Source organism: Notolepis coatsorum (genome assembly GCF_963971535.1).
Source record: "Notolepis coatsorum genome assembly, chromosome: 11".
Taxonomy (NCBI): domain Eukaryota; kingdom Metazoa; phylum Chordata; class Actinopteri; order Aulopiformes; family Paralepididae; genus Notolepis; species Notolepis coatsorum.
The window spans coordinates 26,816,249-26,836,273 of record NC_140175.1 but is presented as its reverse complement, the minus strand read 5'-3'; the positions used below and the strand labels follow the sequence as shown (position 1 = coordinate 26,836,273).

General features: G+C 45.1%; 1 protein-coding gene across 1 annotated transcript in view; it reads right to left on the bottom strand.

Moving 5' to 3' along the window:
* Positions 1-20,025, bottom strand: part of LOC311237063 (uncharacterized protein) — a gene marked incomplete at both ends in the record, with an annotated part of 130,858 nt that overhangs the window by 31,937 nt on the left and 78,896 nt on the right. The window contains one exon of the mRNA XM_084324871.1: positions 17,537-17,573. Coding sequence (XP_084180997.1) covers positions 17,537-17,573 — 37 coding nt within the window. The remainder of the gene's footprint in view (positions 1-17,536; positions 17,574-20,025) is intronic.

Genomic DNA, 20,025 nt, shown 5'->3' with positions numbered 1-20,025 from the left:
TCTCAACTGTCTGTACATGTGTGTGTGTGTGTGTGTGTGTGTGTGTGTGTGTGTTACATGTGTGCACACATGTAAGTGTGTATTAGAGGGGGGGCCAGAGATTAAAGAGGCTTTGTCTGTACAATCGATGGGGTGGGGGGCGGTTAGACGGAGCAGATGGAGTGCAAGGACCACCGACTGCTTCTCCACCTCAGAGCCCTTCGCTTCATTGATAGAAGCCGCACACGGCACTGTTCTTATAGACCGGCTCCCTTTATGTGGGGGGGGGGGGGGGGGCTTTTAGCAAACAATAGCTGTGTCCGGATTGATTAGGGTCGATCCGTTTCTCACTGATCCCAGTTCGATAACCACAGTAGTAGAGTGATTGCAGTTTGTAGTGTGTGACCTATTGCTAATGAATTAGCTTATCGGGCCAGCTTGGCCTTTGGGCTGTAATTAACCCTTTCACTACCACACTACCAAAGGGAAATGATGACTAAATATGTTTGTCAACGAAGCTTTCCCCCCTGACGAAAACGAGACGAGACGTCACGTTAATGGAGATCATGTGACACTGACGTGACGAAATTATTCATGCGATGTCGTTGACCAAAAACGACGACACAAAATGTAGTTTTCAAAATAAAATCTTGCTAAATGTTTATTCAACATCAACTTCAACGTCAACACTGTTTACTTGCTACTTGCTAGCTAACAGGAACTCGTTTGCCGACAGGAAAGTAACAAACATAATTGTCCGTGCGGAACCCTTATCCCCAACACATCGTTCCGTGGGTGAATTATTGTAATGTTCTGGGGTTTTGTGTGTCGCTCTAGTTGTATGGTCTTAGGGGCACCACTGTTATGCTGGGGGTGTTGTTTCCCCCCGGGAGATATGGGAGGACGGACCGGATGTTACATTGTTGTTGTGAAGCTAGCGTATTAGCAGGTAGCTGTGTTGTGTATGAGAAGGGAAGTACCAACATATTGAGCTGGAAATAAAGGAATACAGAAAAGGAAACTCTCCTCTTTCTTCCCTACATTACTGCATGATGGATCGCTACATTATGTTGATCCACCACAATAGAACACATTCAATAGCTTACATAATAAGTCTAACCAGCTAGCACTAACGTTCGCTTTTTTTGTTTCGAAAAACCTCACGCCAACTTATGAGGCTGTAACTGAGTGGCGAGACTAAACAAAAAAGACTAAATCGAAACGAAACAAAAAAGACTAAAACAAAGATTCTCAGACCTGTAGTTGACTAAAACTTGACTATTCATCAGGAATGATAGCATGGTAGTGAAAGGGTTAAATGATAGAGGGAGGGGGAGAAAGGAGGGAAGGGGGGTGTGTGTGTGTGAAAGACATGCCCGCCGAGATGCAGGTCAGGCCAGAATCCGGTAGGATGGCTGGAGGGAACGGAGAACCGCAAATCAACAATGGTGGGGCGACAGACGGTCTGTAGTGTGGTAGTGCAAGGGTTAACCTTCTGTAGTGTGGCAGTGAAAGGGTTAACAGAGAGCACCAGACTGTAGAGCTGCTGTGTTGTCAGACTGTACACAGTGAATTATCACCACTAAAGCCTCTCCTCGTGTCAAAACATTACAGATGGAGCCGTCTCTAGCGGTGATTTACTGAGGTCAGATGTACAAAGTGAGGACAGTTTTCCTCATTACAATACCCCGAGACGACGCAGATTCGCGACTGAAATGTGCCTCGGTACAAACGCAAGTCACTGTCAGGCCATCCATGTCAAGCATTCGGAGGGGGAAGTACATTTCTCATACTGTGTATAGGAATAAATTCATTAAACTATTTCCATGCGCAGTAAAGAGGAACGATACAGTTAGACAGGGTCAATTTTCAGAAAATCATAACCCTGAAGGCATTTTGTGTTTATTTTTGGTACACAACATTTCTAGGGGTATTAAGGGGTGCTGAATCCAAATCTGCTGTATACCAAGCTCAAAAATGTCAAATAAGGCCTCAAAATTGAGAAATCCAACATGGCCGCCAACGCCAGGCTGAAATCTATTTAAGTGCATATCTTTTTTACTAAACAAGGTAGAAACATGAATGAAATGTGTTTTTATATGTTTGCATACATGAGGAATTTAAAATCATATCCTGATTTTAGATCAGTTGTGAAAATGTTGCTTGAAACTCATATTTATAGCAGAAACTGTGGTTGTTATTGATGCATAACTCATCAACCAAATAAGAAAGAAAAGCAGTGTGATCCCAGGCCATGGATTTATTCATCAAACTCTTTTCTCTTGAATTTTTTTAATCAACATGCCATTTATGCAAATTAGATAGACCTTAATATGCGTACAGTAGCTTAGGTACAGTAATTTATTGTCAGTCATCAATCGTATTCAGGCAGGTGTCGCAGGTGTCTTGCAGTTGCATGATTCATCCAATGCCACTTTTCCTGAATAGAATAGAATAGATTATAATATAATATAATAAAATACAAATATTATTTTACCATATCAATATAAGTGAATGTTCAAGTTTCTTTATTAGTTGTCATACAGAATACTTTGCATAAAATGTTTCTTTCTGTGTTGCTCCTGAGAGTGTGCTAGATAATAACAAGATAGTATAACATAAGTATAATAAGTATAAAATAGAAAGTCAAGTACGTAAACAAGTGTAAACAAAATTGTTCAGTGTATCTATATATACAGTACAGCTGGTACAAGAATGGTGAAGTATAGCTTAGCTTGTGGTGCCACCTTGTAGTGGTGAGGTGCAATAAGGAATGAGAATGATGTGCAATTTCCTTACCAATAATATAAATATAAAGTGTAAAGTGTGTCTAAAGTGGTAAAGTGGGTGCTACAGTGTGTTGTTTATTTAAGTGAGTGTATGTGCGCTGTGGGTGTGTTGATGGTTTGCTTATTGTTCATTGTTCATTCATTGAGCATCCTGATGGTCTGGGGATAGAAGCTCCTTCTGAGTCTCTCTGTGCTTGCCATGAGACTCCGGTATCGCTTGCCTGACCGCAGCAGTTCAAAGAGGCAGTTGTTTGAGTGGCTGGAGTCTTTGATTATTCTCTTAGCCTTGCCCATGCACCGCTTGTTGTAAATGTCTTGGAGAGTGGGAAGCCCACCTTCAATTGTGCGTTCGGCTGAACGGGCCACTCTCTGTAGTCTGCTGCGGTCTTGTGCAGTGCCCAAGTTCCCAAACCAGGAGGTGATATTGCCAGTCAGGATGCTTTCTATTGTGCATGAGTGGAAGTTATTGAGGATCTTCTGACTCACGTTGAACTTCCTTAAGCACCTAAGGAAGTAGAGGCGTTGTCGTGCCTTCTTGATAACACTGTCAATGTGTGTGGTCCATGTCAAGTCCTCGGATATGTGGACTCCGAGGTACTTAAAACTGTTCACTCTCTCAACCGGTGCCCCGTCGATGCTGAGGGGGCTGTAGTCCCTGACCCCGACCTCCTAAAGTCCACAATCATCTCCTTTGTTTTGCTGACGTTCAGGGAGAGGCTGTTCTCTTGACACCATCCCGCTAGAACCTTAACCTCTTCCAGGTAGGCCCTCTCGTCGTTTGCAGAGATCAGGCCCACCACTACTGTGTCGTCAGCAAATTTTATGATTGTGTTGTTGTTCCGCTGTGCCACACAGTCATGTGTGTACAGGGAGTGGAGGAGGGGACTCAGTCAGGACACAGCCCTGGGGGGCCCCTATGTTGAGAGTGATGGATGAGGAGGTGCAGTTGCCTGCTCTCACCACCTGGGGTCTGCCCGTCAGGAAGTCCAAGACCCACTGGCAGAGGTCATAGTTCAAGCCCGGGTCCCTGAGCTTGGCTATGAGTTTGGAGGGGACTATGGTATTGAATGCTGAGCTGTAGTCGATGAATAGCATTCTCACATAGTTCCCCTGCCTCTTGTCCAGGTGTGATGCTGCTGTGTGCAGCACATGGGCTATGGCGTCCTCCGTGGACCTGTTGGGGCGGTATGCAAATTGCAGGGGGTCCAGGTTGATGGGGAGGGAGGAACAGATGTAGCATCCGAGGTTGGTGGCAGAGTCTCTTGTGGACGGCCTTTGCAGAATAACTCAGGCACACCATAGATCTTGCAGATGAATCTCTCTGTTGATGTCACAAGATCTTCTGTGAAAGGGCCCTTCCCAAGGCCAGCAAGATCAGTGTGATGGTGCTTGAACACCTGCCAGGCTGTTTTCTTTCCGTGACCACTGAACTGGGACACACTGTCACATCCGGTGAGGGCATGGAAGGCAAGGATTGTGTCCAGTTGATCATCAGATAGTAGCTTTCTAATGTCATGTACTGGAAAATATTTTGGATCCTTCGATGTCCCAGCTTTCATGTAGAGATGCGTACATCGGATTCTGTCATAGTGAGCCAAGAGTAGAAGCAGCACATCTGTGTCACGCGCTGACACAACGATTGTTTCCACTGGAGCCTGGATGAGAAAATCAGACGTGTATCAGCTTCCTCATGGTCAGCACTCAGAGAGGAGACTTCAAGATCTGGATCTGTTGACTTGACAGTTGTCCCTTCAGCAAACCTCTCTGATACTACAACTACAGGTTCATCATCCGGGCTGTGCTCTATCAGGTGGTTTGAGAGTAGTTGAGCGATATCTGATTTGTTGTCTTCAAGGGCCATGAAGCTCGACCAATCGGCAGGAAGTGGAACAGACTTGTTTTTGATTTCACAACGTACTGGCCTGTGGCGCTGTTTGCGTTTCACCCTTGTGCCTGTTTTGATGGATTGGTCATGGTATCTGTCAAAGACGACATCTACTCTCTGGTATTTTGCTCCCATCTTCAACACGGTGTCAGTGAACTTGTTGGCATAGTCACCAAATGTTGTAGTGTCAGGTGGCTTTCCGAGTGCCATTACCAGAGCTTGGCCATCAATGACCAGGCAGCTGGGTCCCTGAAGGGTAAGATCTGCAGGGGTTTTAACTTGTCTCGTCAGTATATTTGCGAACACAGACTTGTTGGTGGAATGTAGACTCCCGTTAGTTGTGGCCAGAGATGGCGGGATGGGCATGAGCTCATGCTGGAGGATATTGTCAAGGTCTACCTTACGACCTGCTCTGTAAGCTGTGATGAGCATTTGTAGAATCTGCCTGTCCACTTTAATGGTGTTTTGCTTGTTCTTGGAAAGTTGCACAACTTCATACAAAGAGGCAAATGTCTTTGGCTTTGTTCTTTCGAATGGGTGATTTCAGGTTCAGGTGCTGGTCACTATCTGGAGGTTCACACAAACGTTTGTCCACAAACATGTTCAGTTGTGCCTGTCCAAGGTGTTCTGCGCCAAGTATGGATTCTTGAATCTCCGGTGTGACTACGTCCTTGTTGATGTATGTAAGAAAACTTACAAAAGCACATTTAATTCAGGTTTGTACCTTGTGTAGTCACACTTAACTCATTAAGCCCCACCATTTATTTTTTGAAAATTCGCCTAAAACAGCATGCTTACATTAAAATGCTTATATATCCAGATTTATAAGAGCTACTTGCATAAACTTGGGGGATTCTAATGTTGGTGTCGAACACTGTACAGTTATTACCAAATTGCTGTAGTATTCCTGCAAACACTGAAGAAATGTCATTTTTTGTATCCTCACCTATACAAAGATTACAGTTAGACAGTCAAAAACACCCTGTTACTCATGGTTGCACCCCAGCTATATTCCTACTTTCTTCCTCCATAGGTGCAGATGTTCTGTGCAAACTTTCATGTCAGTAGAATAAAAACTGTGGGTTTAGCACCTGTTTTTGTGGAGAGAGGGCCTGGTGCTGGCGGCCATGTTGGATTTCTCAATTTGAGGCCTTATTTGACATTTTTGAGCTTGGTATACAGCAGATTTGGATTCAGCACCCCTTAATACCCCTAGAAATGTTGTGTACCAAAAATAAACACGAAATGCCTTCAGCACTTTATACAAGCACATTTTCTGAAATTCTGCCTAGTCTAAGTCCCCTTTTTTAGATCCAGTCTCATGTACCTCTGTATTTAAAAGGCAGGAATCTGGCACACGGCTCATACTGTGATTGACAGCGTGTACTCTGACTGTTCATTTAAGTCTCTTTACTACTTACTGTACATGGGTAGCTCCTTTATAGGCTATAGGGAGGTGTAGTCTGACGTCACTGGTTGTTCCACCCGTATAGGGATTCATCATTGGGAAAATGGATTATAGGCTATTGTAACAATTCTGCCGCATGGAATTTGAAAAACTTTCCACTTTTGCACAAAATGAGTTCCCTTCTATCACTAACATTATTGATTAAGCATTTTTGATTGAAATACAATTTGGCGATTTTTTTATGATTAATTGCGAATATTTTCATGTTGAGCTATAGATTGTGGATGAATAAGCACAGAAAGGTACACCATGCCAATGTTTTTTTTGTATCCACTTTTTCTCCTTATTTTTCTATTTTTCTCCCATCCCAATTCTTCCCTCCCCTGTCTTGAACGTTGCTAGACTATGCCTCCCACTGGTCGGCTGTAGTGAGGATAGAAGCCTTGCATCACGTGTCCCCTCCGGTACACGAGGAGGCAGCCTGTCGCATCTTTTCACCAGACAGCTCGAACTCTCAGTGGCGAGGAGTAACGCGTGGGAGGCTCACGCTGCCCCGATACTTCCTGTTTCTGCTGTACAGGCGTCACCCAACCGACCTGCAGGAGTCACTGTCCACAACGTCCAATCCCCACCCATCGGCTTTCCCACCCTCTAACACTGCCAATTGTGTTAGTATGACGGCTGGCCAAGCCGGAAGCAACGGCGAGAGTGGCGAGTGCCTTGCCCACTGCGCCACTCAGTTGCCCTACACCATGCCAATGTTAATGCTTTATTTGTTTTAAACGAGACGATTTAGAAATGGGCAATGGGAAAATGCATTGGGTTGGACAGAGGGTGGAACACGAAAAACGGCAATGACGTAACCACTACACCTCCCTATAATGTAGTATAGTATGAACCACACAGAAATGTTCACCCCTCTTTTGAGAGGCGCAACAAACACTGGTATTTGTACATTTTTAAGGCCCTTATTGGTAAGCTACCACTTTATACTACATCATAATCCAGAAGGAAATCAATATATATCATGCATGAGTGTAGCTGCAGTCATGTTATCCAAACGTCTTCTGTTTACTTTGTGTTTTTTTTTTTTTTTTTTTTAAGGTATGGTGAAATTCACATATGACCTTTTGTTTTATTTTCTATTTATGTATGTGATATATGACTGATTTACACTGAATGTTTCATATTTGTAATATCTGTGAGGACCCCAGGAAGAATAGTCAACACGTTGATGATGACTAATGGGGATCTTAACCCTTTCACTGCCACACTACATAAGGTTAACCCTTTACGGTTACCGTCGGTAGTGTGATAGTAAAGGGTTAACCTTCTGTAGTGTGGTAGTGAAAGGGTTGACCATTTTGTTGTGTGGCAGTGAAAGGGTTAATAAACATAAACATAATTGGAATAGAATTTTGGAACCTATGGAACCCGCTCTAGGTCCCTCGAGTTTGCTCGGAACAGGATACATCTGCATGTTGCTATGATGCTCCATGATGCTCATGGAATGAATTCCAACAGTCCTTAAAGCTTGATTTAATTGACTTGTTATCCATGCGTTTTGCCTCACCTTGTTGTCTATATTGATTTTATATGCTGTGTGATTTTATATGCCTTTTTTGTGTTAATTTCCGTATGTACACTCGATATGACTGTAAACGAGCAAAGGCTCAGTTGCCTTTTCGAGTTTAAATAAGTATTTGAAATTAAATGAAAAAGACATTTTAAAACAACATGATTTCCATTTTTTTTGCAGCCAAATGTTTTGTCTTCTGCCTTCCTCAGTAGCTGCATGCCCAACAGTCTGTCTTAGTTCTGCCTTCCTCAGTAGCTGCATGCCCAACAGTCTGTCTTAGTTCTGCCTTCCTCAGTAGCTGCATGCCCAACAGTCTGTCTTAGTTCTGCCTTCCTCAGTAGCTGCATGCCCAACAGTCTGTCTTAGTTCTGCCTTCCTCAGTAGCTGCATGCCCAACAGTCTGTCTTAGTTCTGCCTTCCTCAGTAGCTGCATGCCCAACAGTCTGTCTTAGTTCTGCCTTCCTCAGTAGCTGCATGCCCAACAGTCTGTCTTAGTTCTGCCTTCCTCAGTAGCTGCATGCCCAACAGTCTGTCTTAGTTCTGCCTTCCTCAGTAGCTGCATGCCCAACAGTCTGTCTTAGTTCTGCCTTCCTCAGTAGCTGCATTCCCAATAGTCTGTCTTAGACTCCTCCGATGTAGGCCTACATCGTTTAGCATGACCACTGAAATTAGTCTTCCATGCACAGCTCATTTGAATAATAATAATACACTTTATTTTGTATAGCATCTTTCATACAAATATTGCAGCTCAAAGTGCTTCACAGCAGAAAAAAGACAGGCATAAAATAGGCAGATAAAGTGCAGACATATAAAACCACAGTTGTTCCCATTAGGATCTAACATCCCAATAGATGACGCGACGCCCTTGTCTGAGGAATAAGTGACGGGCTTCGGTGCCTATTGCCAGTTTATATGGCCGGTGATAATAAACACAGTGCGGAGAAAACTAGCTAACTTCCTCCTCTTCTCCTTCGACGCCGCTGTGAGAATGACTGGCCTGTCAGCCTCTGACGGATGATACAACTTTCATAGCGATGTTTTGTTTGGCCGCTACGCCTGAGTGGACTGCACTGTGTCTTCTTAAGTAGCGTCTTCATCAATGGAGTCACCTTGGTGTAGGAAAGGTGTGTGTTTCAGTTTTCTTCCCCTTATTTAATTACACCTATATTTCTCTCTCTCTCTCTCTCTCTCTCTCTCTCTCTCTAGTTGACTATCTCTCTCACACGTGCATATGCACATATACACACACACAAACACACACACATACACACACACATATGCAAGTAAAAAGGTAGACAGACACACACGCACACATTCTCTCTCACTGTCCTCCTACAAATCCCACACCTCTCCCCACCTTCCTGCAGGTAGAGGGGGCATCAGTAGCTCCCTAATGAGAAGTGATCTCTCGCGGTCACCTTCTCTTCTTCTTCTCCTCGTCTACTGTCAGCGGCTGTCCCCCCCTCCCTGACTCCCCCTGACCTCCCATCTCTCCATCCAAACCCGCCCTCTGCTAACTCCCAAAGTCACACTCAAAGTCAACGGCAAAGACCATGGTGCAGACGGGAAGGAGCGAGAGAAACAGAGAAGCAGAGAGAGAAACAGAGAAACAGAGAGAAACAGAGAGAAACAGAGAGAGAAACAGAGAGTAACTGAGAGAAACAGAGAAGCAGAGAGAAAAACAGAGAAACAGAGAAACAGCAAGAAACAGAGAAACAGAGAGAGAAACAGAGAGAAGCAGAGAGAAGCAGAGAGATAAACAGAGAGAGAAACATAGAGAAACAGAGAGCGAAACAGAGATGAACTGAGAAACAGAGAGAGAGACATAGAGAAACATAGAGAAACAGAGAGAGAAACAGAGAGAGACATAGAGAAACATAGAGAAACAGAGACATAAACAGAGAGAAACAGAAAGAGAAACAAAGAAACAGAGATAAACAGAAGACAGAGATAAAAAGAGAGAGAAACAGAGAGAAACAGAGAAACAGAGAGACACAGAGAGAGAAACAGAGAGAAACAGAGAAACAGAGAGAAAACAGAGAGAAACAGAGAGAAAACAGAGAGATAAACAGAGAAACAGATAGATAAACAGAGAGAAACAGAGAAACAGAGAGAAACAGGGAGAAACAGAGAAAAACTGAAAAACAGAGAGAAACAGGGATAAACAAAGAGAAACAGTGAGAAACAGAGAGAAAGAGAGAGACAGAGAGAGAAACAGAGAGAGACAGAGAGAGAAACAGAGAGAAAGAGAGAGAAACAGAGAAAGAGTCGAAGGTTATTTCTGCTGATGAGGCGTTTCTAATCTCTACCTACATCGGTGCTTTAACAAGGTCAACCAACCCTAATTCCAATAGTAATAACATTCCAAATTGAATACTCATCATCATCATGATCATCATCATGATCATCATCATCATCATCATCATCATCATCATCATCATCATCATCATCATCATCATCATCATCATCATCATCATCATCATACTGCATGCCATTCCAGTGGTCCAGGTTCTACTGTATCCCATAGGAACCCTGCATGGCCCACAGTCAGCCTGATTCCCCTCTCCGCTCTTACAATCACTATATTTTAAGTGAAATCAGGCTCTAGTGCACTTGCCCCCCACCACAAGCATCGTCCGTTTATTTTTATTTTTTTACTTTCGCCGATACTAAAGATAAAATTACATATAGGGCCTACAATAAGCAAATATATTATGTATGGCTATAACAAAACGTACATTATGTACCTTTTTTCATGTGGTTGATAAGTTTGTTATTTATGTCTTTTAAGCAAGATCCGTTAACCGTCTGTAATGTGGTAGTGAAAGCATTAACCCTTTGTAGTGTGGTAGTGAAAGCATTAACCCTTTGTAGTGTGGTAGTGAAAGCATTAACACTTTGTAGTGTGGCAGTGAACGGGTTAACCTTCTGTGGTGTGGTAGTGAAAGCATTAACCCTTTGTAGTGTAGTAGTGAAAGCATTAACCCTTTGTAGTGTGGTAGTGAAAGGGTTAACCTTCTGGAGTGTGTTAGTGAAAGCATTAACCCTTTGTAGTGTGGTAGTGAAAGCATTAACCCTTTGTAGTGTGGTAGTGAACGGGTTAACCTTCTGTAGTGCGGCAGTGAAAGGGTTAACCTTCTGTAGTGTGGTAGTGAAAAAGTTAACCTTATGTATTGTGGTAGTGAAAGCGTTAACCCTTTGTAGAGTGGTAGTGAAAGGGTTAACCTTATGTAGTGTGGTAGTGAATGCGTTAACCCTTTTTTTTAAATCTATTTGTTCTCCCCATTTTTCTATTTTTCTCCCGTCCCCAATTTCGTATCGTCCAATTCTACCCTCCCCTGTCTCGAACGCTGTTAGGCCATGCCTCCCACAAGCCGGCTGCAATGTGGACGAATCCTTGCATCACGTGTCCCCTCCGGTACTCGAGGAGGCAGCCGTCGCATCTTTTCACCTGCACAGCGCGATCTCTCAGCGGCGAGGGTCTGCGTGGGAGGGACATGCCGCCCTCGTCGCTTCCTGATTCTACTGCGCAGGCGCACCAACCGACCTGTAGGAGTCGCTGTCCACAACGTCCGATCCCCACCCACCAGCTTCCCACCCCCTAATACTGCCAATTGTATTAGTATGAACGACCAGCCAAGCTGGTAGCAACGCCGAGAGCTGGGCTCGAACCCAGCATCTCCTGTGTTGGTGGCGAGCGCCTTGCGCCACCTAGCCGCCCCATGTGTTAACCCTTTGTAGTGTGGTAGTGGAAGGTTTAACCTTCTGTAGTGTGGTAGTGAAAGGTTAACCTTCTGTAGTGTAGTAGTGAAAGGTTAATCTTATGTAGTGTAGTAGTGAAAGGTTAACCTTATGTAGTGTAGTAGTGAAAGGTTAACCTTCTGTAGTGTAGTAGTGAAAGGTTAACCTTCTGTAGTGTAGTAGTGAAAGGTTAACCTTCTGTAGTGTAGTAGTGAAAGGTTAACCTTATGTAGTGTGGTAGTGCAAGTGTTAACCCCTTGTAGTGTGCTAGTGAAAGGGTTAACCTTCTGTAGCGTGGTAGTGAAAGTGTTAACCCTTTCTAGTGTGGTAGTGAAACGGTTAACCTTCTGTAGTGTGCTAGTGAAAGGGTTAACCTTCTGTAGTGTAGTAGTGAAAGGTTAACCCTTTGTAGTGTGGTAGTGAAAGGGTTAACCTTCTGTAGTGTGGTAGTGAAAGGGTTAAGCTATGGATAACAAAGGTTTGCAAAGCTACAAGTCGGTCACTGTGCCAGGAACGCGGACCGGGTCATTCAATTCAATCTGCAAGTCATTAACACGCTTCCTTGGTGTGAGAGAGGAGACTTGGGCACTTGCTTTTCATAAACTCCCTCAAATTAAAAGTTCATCCGCAACAAAACCAGTCTATTTTAGCCCTATTTATTTGCAAAGGGTAGGCTATTCTCCTGTGGTTTTAATCCATCAAGCCCACGCTCTATTTTCTGTTAGATTTAGAAAATACCCTATACATCCAATTGAGTCCAATAAAGGCTTGGTCTCAGTTAATGGGATTGTGTGAGGCAGGCGGGCATCTGACTGAACGTAAATCGAACATGGTAGTGGCGTCAAGCCGACTGGAAGAAAAGGGAGAACGCCTATTATTGTTTAATCTAAATGTGTTTTAGGAAACCGGGAGGTCAAAGGTGGACATCATTTAACGACCAAAATAGCCTACCTATGGTCCATATGGTTAAATGACCATCACTTCTGATCAAGCCCCAAAAATTGGACAAACATCTATGGCACCTCCTTTTTATTTTTTAACCTTTAACAGAAATGAGCCTGTATTTCAATGCATTTATTTTTCTCTGAAGTTTAAACAAATGACTACTGGCCACATTCATAGACGGCCTTAGGGTTGAGGGGGCCCGTTTCAAGATCAAATATGGGGCCCTTATCTTATATTAACAACACCCAAATGAACCGAATGAAACAGCAAATTCTGAGGTTTCAGAAAAGACGATGCATTATATTATTCTACCTCACCCAGAATCACAATGGGAAGTCAATGACAATATAACGCAAACATTTATATGATGATAGGGAGGGGAAGAAGAGTTTTCACTCTCTAACGCAACGGGCGTTAGGCTTTGAGAGATATTATTGTCTGTGTAAAGTGTTTCCGTTCATGTTAATCAGATGCCTCTTCCCGGCAGTTGAGCCTGGCGCTGCTGAAGTGGCTTCTTAAACGGCTCTCCGACCCAGGGATACAGGCGGACGGCGGCGAAGACAAACCTGTTCATTTAGTGCAGAGACATAACAAGCCAGGGGCAGATGGAACGCTGTCATGACAAAGGCTCTCTCTCTATGTGCAATAAGCCATCAGGCTCGTCAACAGAGCCCACTGATGCCCCCGCGCCCCCCTCTGCTCTAACCCCCCCCCCCCCCCCCCCAGATTACGTGAGAAACACTGTTGCTGCTGATAAATCAATCAAACTGTATTTCACATTGCATTTCACCCACTGCTAAACATTTGCATATTGCTCGTTGCACAATCACACAACACACATCTATCCTGTTATCGGCACTGCACACTTTGTTTTAGAACTGTACATAGTCATCTTTATTTAGTATTAAAAAAAAATCTTATTCTATTCTTATTCTATGCAAATTGTATTCGATTTATATTATTTGATGCTGCTATGGTTGAGGAACCACAACAAAGTGAATTTCACTCTTTTTTTTGCTGTACTGATTGACGTGACAATAAAAGGATCTGGGGAGGGCCATTTAACTTGATTGCTCTGATGCCCAACAGGTGTGCAGCCATACTTGCTGCCGCGTCTAATTTACTAGACTGCAGACAGGTGTAGCTGCTTAAATCACACCACAGTCACTTAGCTTTAGCTGAAACAACGCCACTGGACTGCAATGAGTGTGCTGGTCAGAGCTAACATGGGCTCACATGTGGAGATGGCAAACCTCTATGGTGCTGACAGCCAGGACCACAGACTGATATGATTGGGCACCCACCACAGATGACAGATGACTAACACCCAAGCAAACACACACACACACACACACACACACAGACAGACAGACAGACAGACAGACAGACAGACAGACAGACAGACAGACAGACAGACAGACAGACAGACACACACACACTAACTAGTCATTCCTAGTCATTCCTAGCTAAACTAAAGCAAATACACATAATTAATCTCCATCTCTATTAATCTAAGCAATTATTTTGGATCAAATAATTTTACCACGCACCAAAAGTGCATGGACATTTACAGAAAAATGCTAGACTTAACAGACTCTCAAAGCATGCTGGGAGGTATGGAGCGGCCATCTCCGGGACGCGGGCACGCTCTGCTGCACAGACAACGTGATGGCGGCAATATTCAAAACAACATATTTGTGATAGCTACCAAAGAAATGAGAGGAAAATGAAACGCACACATCCTTCTGGTGCTGAAAAAAATTAAACACCAGAGAAGAAACAAAAAAGGTCGAGATAGTCTCCCAAAATGTACCTCTTTCCTTCCCCCAGCCTCTGTAAAAGGCCTGCCGACGCCGGCACCTGCTGCTACGACTACCAGCACGCTAGCCAAACAAATGGCGACGTTCCTGTTAACGTTAGTAGTCAAAGCGATTAAAATGACAGCCCTTCTACTCAAACGGAGGGCGAAAATGACCAAACTTTATTGTTTGACGAACAAAGCAGCATCACACAAGGATGAGGACAATCCTACTACAACTGACACCAACGCTCCTCGGGGAGAAACTAACATTCACAAGAGACCGATCCGATATTCAACTGGAAGGCAGCCACTCCCCCTTCACACTTACACTGGATGAGGGATGTCATGTCTCTTATACATATAGAGAAAATCAGATTTACAACACAAGGCCACACAGATATCTTCCACAAAACATAGCAGCCCTTCCTATCTCATTTCAAAACCCAAATGACTCCACCCAAACTTGGGACCCCATGACCCCCCTCCTCCCCCTATCTACCTTCATGACACTGCTAGCCCACACATGGCTGGGGAGATGGCATTGTGGTGGTCTGCTAAGGGTGTTAAATTTACTTTCCATTTTATTTGTTTCACCATCTGGAAATCATGCTACCAAAATGGAGAGTATCATTTATATTATATATTATTATTATATATATATATTTTTTTTCCCCCCTTTTGCTTTCTTTTAATTTTCCTTTTTTTTTTTTTTTTGCGTAGCTTTGTCTGCCACATCTGTACTTTTGTTTAATTATTTAAATTTCTATATTTTTAATTTTTATTTTATTTCTTATTTCTATTTTTTATTTTTTTACATGTATGTTTGTCGTCGCCCTCACTGGGTGGGATGGGTGGGATTAGGGGATAGGAATGGGGAAGGAAATGGAAGTTGTATAATTTGGATAACTGAAATGTATAAATGTACTAATTCTTCCAATAAAAAAAGAGACCGATCCGGCACGTTGGCCAACGCATATTACCAGCGACCAAAGGGTCGATATTTGTTTGGAGAGGCCCTGTTCAGTTAGAGGACATTAACCTTCCACAGAGTGAATCATGCTGTCGTTTTACCAAGGACAGATGTTTTATGAAGATGAAAAATTGCGAAACCATTGGTAGGTCATGGTTAGTCTGCCATTTCTGCTGCACCCTATTTGACAAGCAAGGTCACCGTCTCACGTGTGGAGGTCTCAGAATGTGGGAACGACTCACGCTCACACTCCCAGGAACATGAGAAGTCAAATGCACACCGTGCCAACATGGATAGCTGGCGCGAGCTGGAAACACGCAGGAGAAACCTTGCATGCGAAAAATGCAGAGGGCAGGCATATGATAACGGGAGCAATGGGAACACGCCAGGCAGAAAGGTGATAGCGAAAAACAACGTCTGCAGCCAGAGGCCTGGAACAGGAGATCATATCACGGAACGTTCCTTGTTTCGTGTTCCCGCACATTCCACGCGAGGTGGGAATATGTTCTGACTAGATTCCTCAAGGAATGCAGAGAGAACAGCCTTTCATCCGCCCCAACCAGACGCCAGAGTTATTGATAACGCCGGGTTCCAGTATGAGCCACAAAATGCGGATCCCTCCCTGACAGTGACACCCGCTGAACGATTTGAGTTTTTTTCCGCCCCCACTCGTGGGCCTCACAGGCCTCTGAAGGAGTCATTTCACACTCTGCTTGGCTTCATTTATGGAAAGGAGGAAATGAAAAAGGCCATCAATAGAGTCGCACACTGCAAGACAGCTGCGCAGACATGAAGAGGACACTTGGCGATAAGGAGCTGATGGTCTTTTTGCGCGAGGCGCCGGCCTGCAGTCAGTGACGTGCCTGAAGAGACCACCGCCGGCCTGCAGTCAGTGCTGTGCCTGAAGAGACCACCGGCCTGCAGTCAGTGACGCGCCTGAAGAGACCACCGCCCGCCTGCAGTCAGTGCCGTGCCTGAAGAGACCACCGCCCGCCTGCAGTCAGTGCCGTGCCTGAAGAGACCGCCGGCCTGCAGTCAGTGACGTGCCTGAAGAGACCACCGGCCTGCAGTCAGTGACGTGCCTGAAGAGACCACCGGCCTGCAGTCAGTGACGTGCCTGAAGAGACCACCGGCCTGCAGTCAGTGACGTGCCTGAAGAGACCACCGGCGGCCTGCAGTCAGTGACGTGCCTGAAGAGACCGCCGGCCTGCAGTCAGTGCCGTGCCTGAAGAGACCACCGCCGGCCTGCAGTCAGTGCCGTGCCTGAAGAGACCACCGGCCTGCAGTCAGTGCCGTGCCTGAAGAGACCACCGGCCTGCAGTCAGTGCCGTGCCTGAAGAGACCACCGCCGGCCTGCAGTCAGTGCTGTGCCTGAAGAGACCACCGGCCTGCAGTCAGTGCCGTGCCTGAAGAGACCACCGGCCTGCAGTCAGTGACGTGCCTGAAGAGACCGCTGGCCTGCAGAATCTCAGCTGTGTTTACAGCAATCATTTAGTTGAACTGTATCCCAACCCGGAGTGGAGAGAGACCTTTCTCACGCCTAAAGCTCATCAAAACACACCCGAGGACAAGCGTGCCCCAGGATAGTGTCTGCCAGTCTGCCAATGTCTCTCTCCTGCTTCCTCCCCCTCAGTTTCTCTCTACTCTTCTTTCAGCTCTATAGGTTGCCAGGGGACGTGAGCTGTCCGTGGTGCTGAACATTTAATTAGTGAAAAACACAGTCGTTTTAGGGATGTTCCTGGTGACTAATGTCCCCGTTGGTTAAACGGCAATTTAGAGTAGACTATGAGCAGAAAACCCGTCTAAATTGAGCACAATTTAATCTATATTCTTTTTGACAGCAGATCCGACAGTTTCATTAATTGAGTATTTTGAACATCTATTTTTATTTCTGTCTGCTACATCCACATACGGCATGTTGTCTGTTTTGTCCTTCTTGACTTGCATGAAATGTTCTGTGAAGTTTAATAAACACATTTCAACCATCAAAACATATTGTGTGATCAAATAAGTAGTTTGAACTAAAGGAATAATAAGATAGCATGCCTTTATTAAAATAAATCACACTGTTGTGAATATGGGTCAATGGTCATTGAATATAATTATACAGTATATAGACTGTATATATTCAATGACCATTGACCCATATTCAAAAACAGTGTGATTTATTTTAATAAAGGCATGATATCTTATATAATATAATATATAATATATCTTCTTCTTATAATTGCTCTCTAAACGGGCCTCCAGATGGTTGCACACACACACACGCATACACACGTGCACGCACACACGCATGCACACACACACACACCTACACACACACACACACACACACACACACACACACACACACACACACACACACACACACACACACGCACGAACGCACGCGCGCGCGCACACACAAATACACAAAAGTAATGATGTCTGACTCACCTTTCCTGCCGCAGAGGCTCCTTGGTCCAGGGATAAGCTGCAGGAAACACAGATAAGGAGGAGACAAATTAGCCACTGCACACAGCTTAGCTCAACACACACACACACACACACACACACACACACACACACACACACACACACACACACACACACACACACACACACACACACACACACACACACACACACACACACACACACACACACACACACACACACACACACACACACACACACACACACACACACACACACACACACACACACACACACACACACACACATGGATTCATGTACCTGCCATTCCTCTCTCTCTCTCTCTCTCTCTCTCTCTCTCTCTCTCTCTCTCTCTCTCTCTCTCTCTCTCTCTCACACACACACACACACACACACACACACACACACACACACACACACACACACACACACACACACACACACACACACACACACACACACACACACACACACACACACACGCACACACATTCATGTACCCCCCATTCTCCTCACACACAAACACATACACACACACATACACAGATGAATGCATCCCTCATTCCCTTCACGCACACACACACACACAAACAAATACACAGATTAATGTACCCCCCATTCTCCACACACACACACACACACGCACGCACGCACGCACGCACACACACACACACACACACACACACACGCGCGCGCGCGCGCACGCGCCATCCCATAAGCTTGTGCAGGTGAACATTAGGTGAGCCAAACTTTAGTGTGATTAACACCTCAGTATACTGTAAATGGCTAAGCTTGCAGTTCCTACCTCCCACTCTCTACCCCCCACCCCCACCCCTCTCATTCTCTCCATTTGTCTCTCTCTCTCTCTAGGGAAGAACTACATCTCAAGTCTCTAATCAGCAGTTTTGTATGACTGCTATTGACACACACACAAAGGACAAACGTAGGACAAATGTCTCTCTCTTACACGCATGCATGCACACGCGCAAGCACGCACGCATGCACGCACACACACACACACACACACACATGTTGGGAAGTTGAGTATGCCCTGAAGATCTACAATAACCTTATCTATCTTATCCTTATCTATTACATTATACTGCAGTGGTGCGTAATATTTCTTGTTTTTCAGAGGCTCAGCCTCATCATCTGAGAGTGCATTGCAGCAGGGATCTACTGTATTTTTTTTTTTAGCCTTCTCTTTCTCCTATTTTTCTCTGATTTTCTCCCCGTCCCAATTTAGTCGTTGTGCCAATTCCCCCCCTCCCCTACCTGGTTGTTGTACGCATGTTCTCCGACGAGTCGGTACAAGGGTGTCCTGATGTCGAACGCACGCTTCCTCCGAGACGTGCGCCGTCAAGCCAGTGACGCTCTTTTCACTTGGCAGCGAGGACTCTCATTGGTGGAGTGTAACACGTATCTCCACCAAGTCCTGCCCCCGCTTAGCAAGCGCCGAGACCTGACCTGTAGGCGTCGCTGTCCACAACGCCAGATTCCCACCTGCCAGTTTTCCCACCTGCCAGTTTTCCCAACCCCTAATACTGCCAATTGTATTAGTATGAACGGCCAGCCAAGCTGGTAGCAACACAGAGAGCTGGGCTCGAACCCAGCGTCTCCTGCGTTGGTGATGAGCGCAATCTCCGCTACGCCACCTGACCGCCGGGATCTACTGTATTTGACAGTGTTTCATTTGTTTGACCTATTTCCACGTCTCCAGGAAAAGCTGCACACATTGACTTGTAGAAAAGCATTCAAATGTAATTTATACGCGTTTTCCGGTTAGGGGGCGTTTCCCCTCAATCCACGACAGCACACTTCACCCATGTCCCCGCGTACACACACTCTCCGCAAACATAAAAAGGAGCAATTTAAAAGAGGTGTCTTTTAACAAGCAGTTAGATTGAAGTGGAGAGTCTCTGGTATGCATTTAAAAGAACACGCCAACATTTTGGGAAATTGGCTTATCGTCTTCTCCAGAGAGAGACAAGAAGATAGATACCAGTTTCCTCTCTGTGTGTTCAGTAGAAAGCTATCTGGCTATGTTAGCCTAAGTGCGAATAAAGTAATAAGCCCGAAGACCATGCGAGAAGATTTCACCCTCACGTCAAGTCTGTCACCAGGTCCGCCTTTTTCCACCTCAGAACCATTTCCCGCTTCCGCCCCCCATTCTCCGACACCTCAGTGGAAACACTCATTCATGCCTTCATCACTTCCCGCCTCGACTACTGTAACGGAATCCTTCTTGGTGCTTCCAGAAGGTTCTGGATCGCTTACAGTACGTCCAAAACTCTGCTGCGAGGGTCCTCACGCACACCAAACCCTGGCAGCACATCACCCCCACCCTGCAAAAACTCCACTGGCTTCCCATCAACTACCGAATCCCCTACAAGATCCTCCTCCTCACCAACAAGTCCCTGCACGGGTTGGCCCCTTCCTACCTGACCAACCTACTCCACTCCTCCAACTCCGACCTCCTCACCATCCCC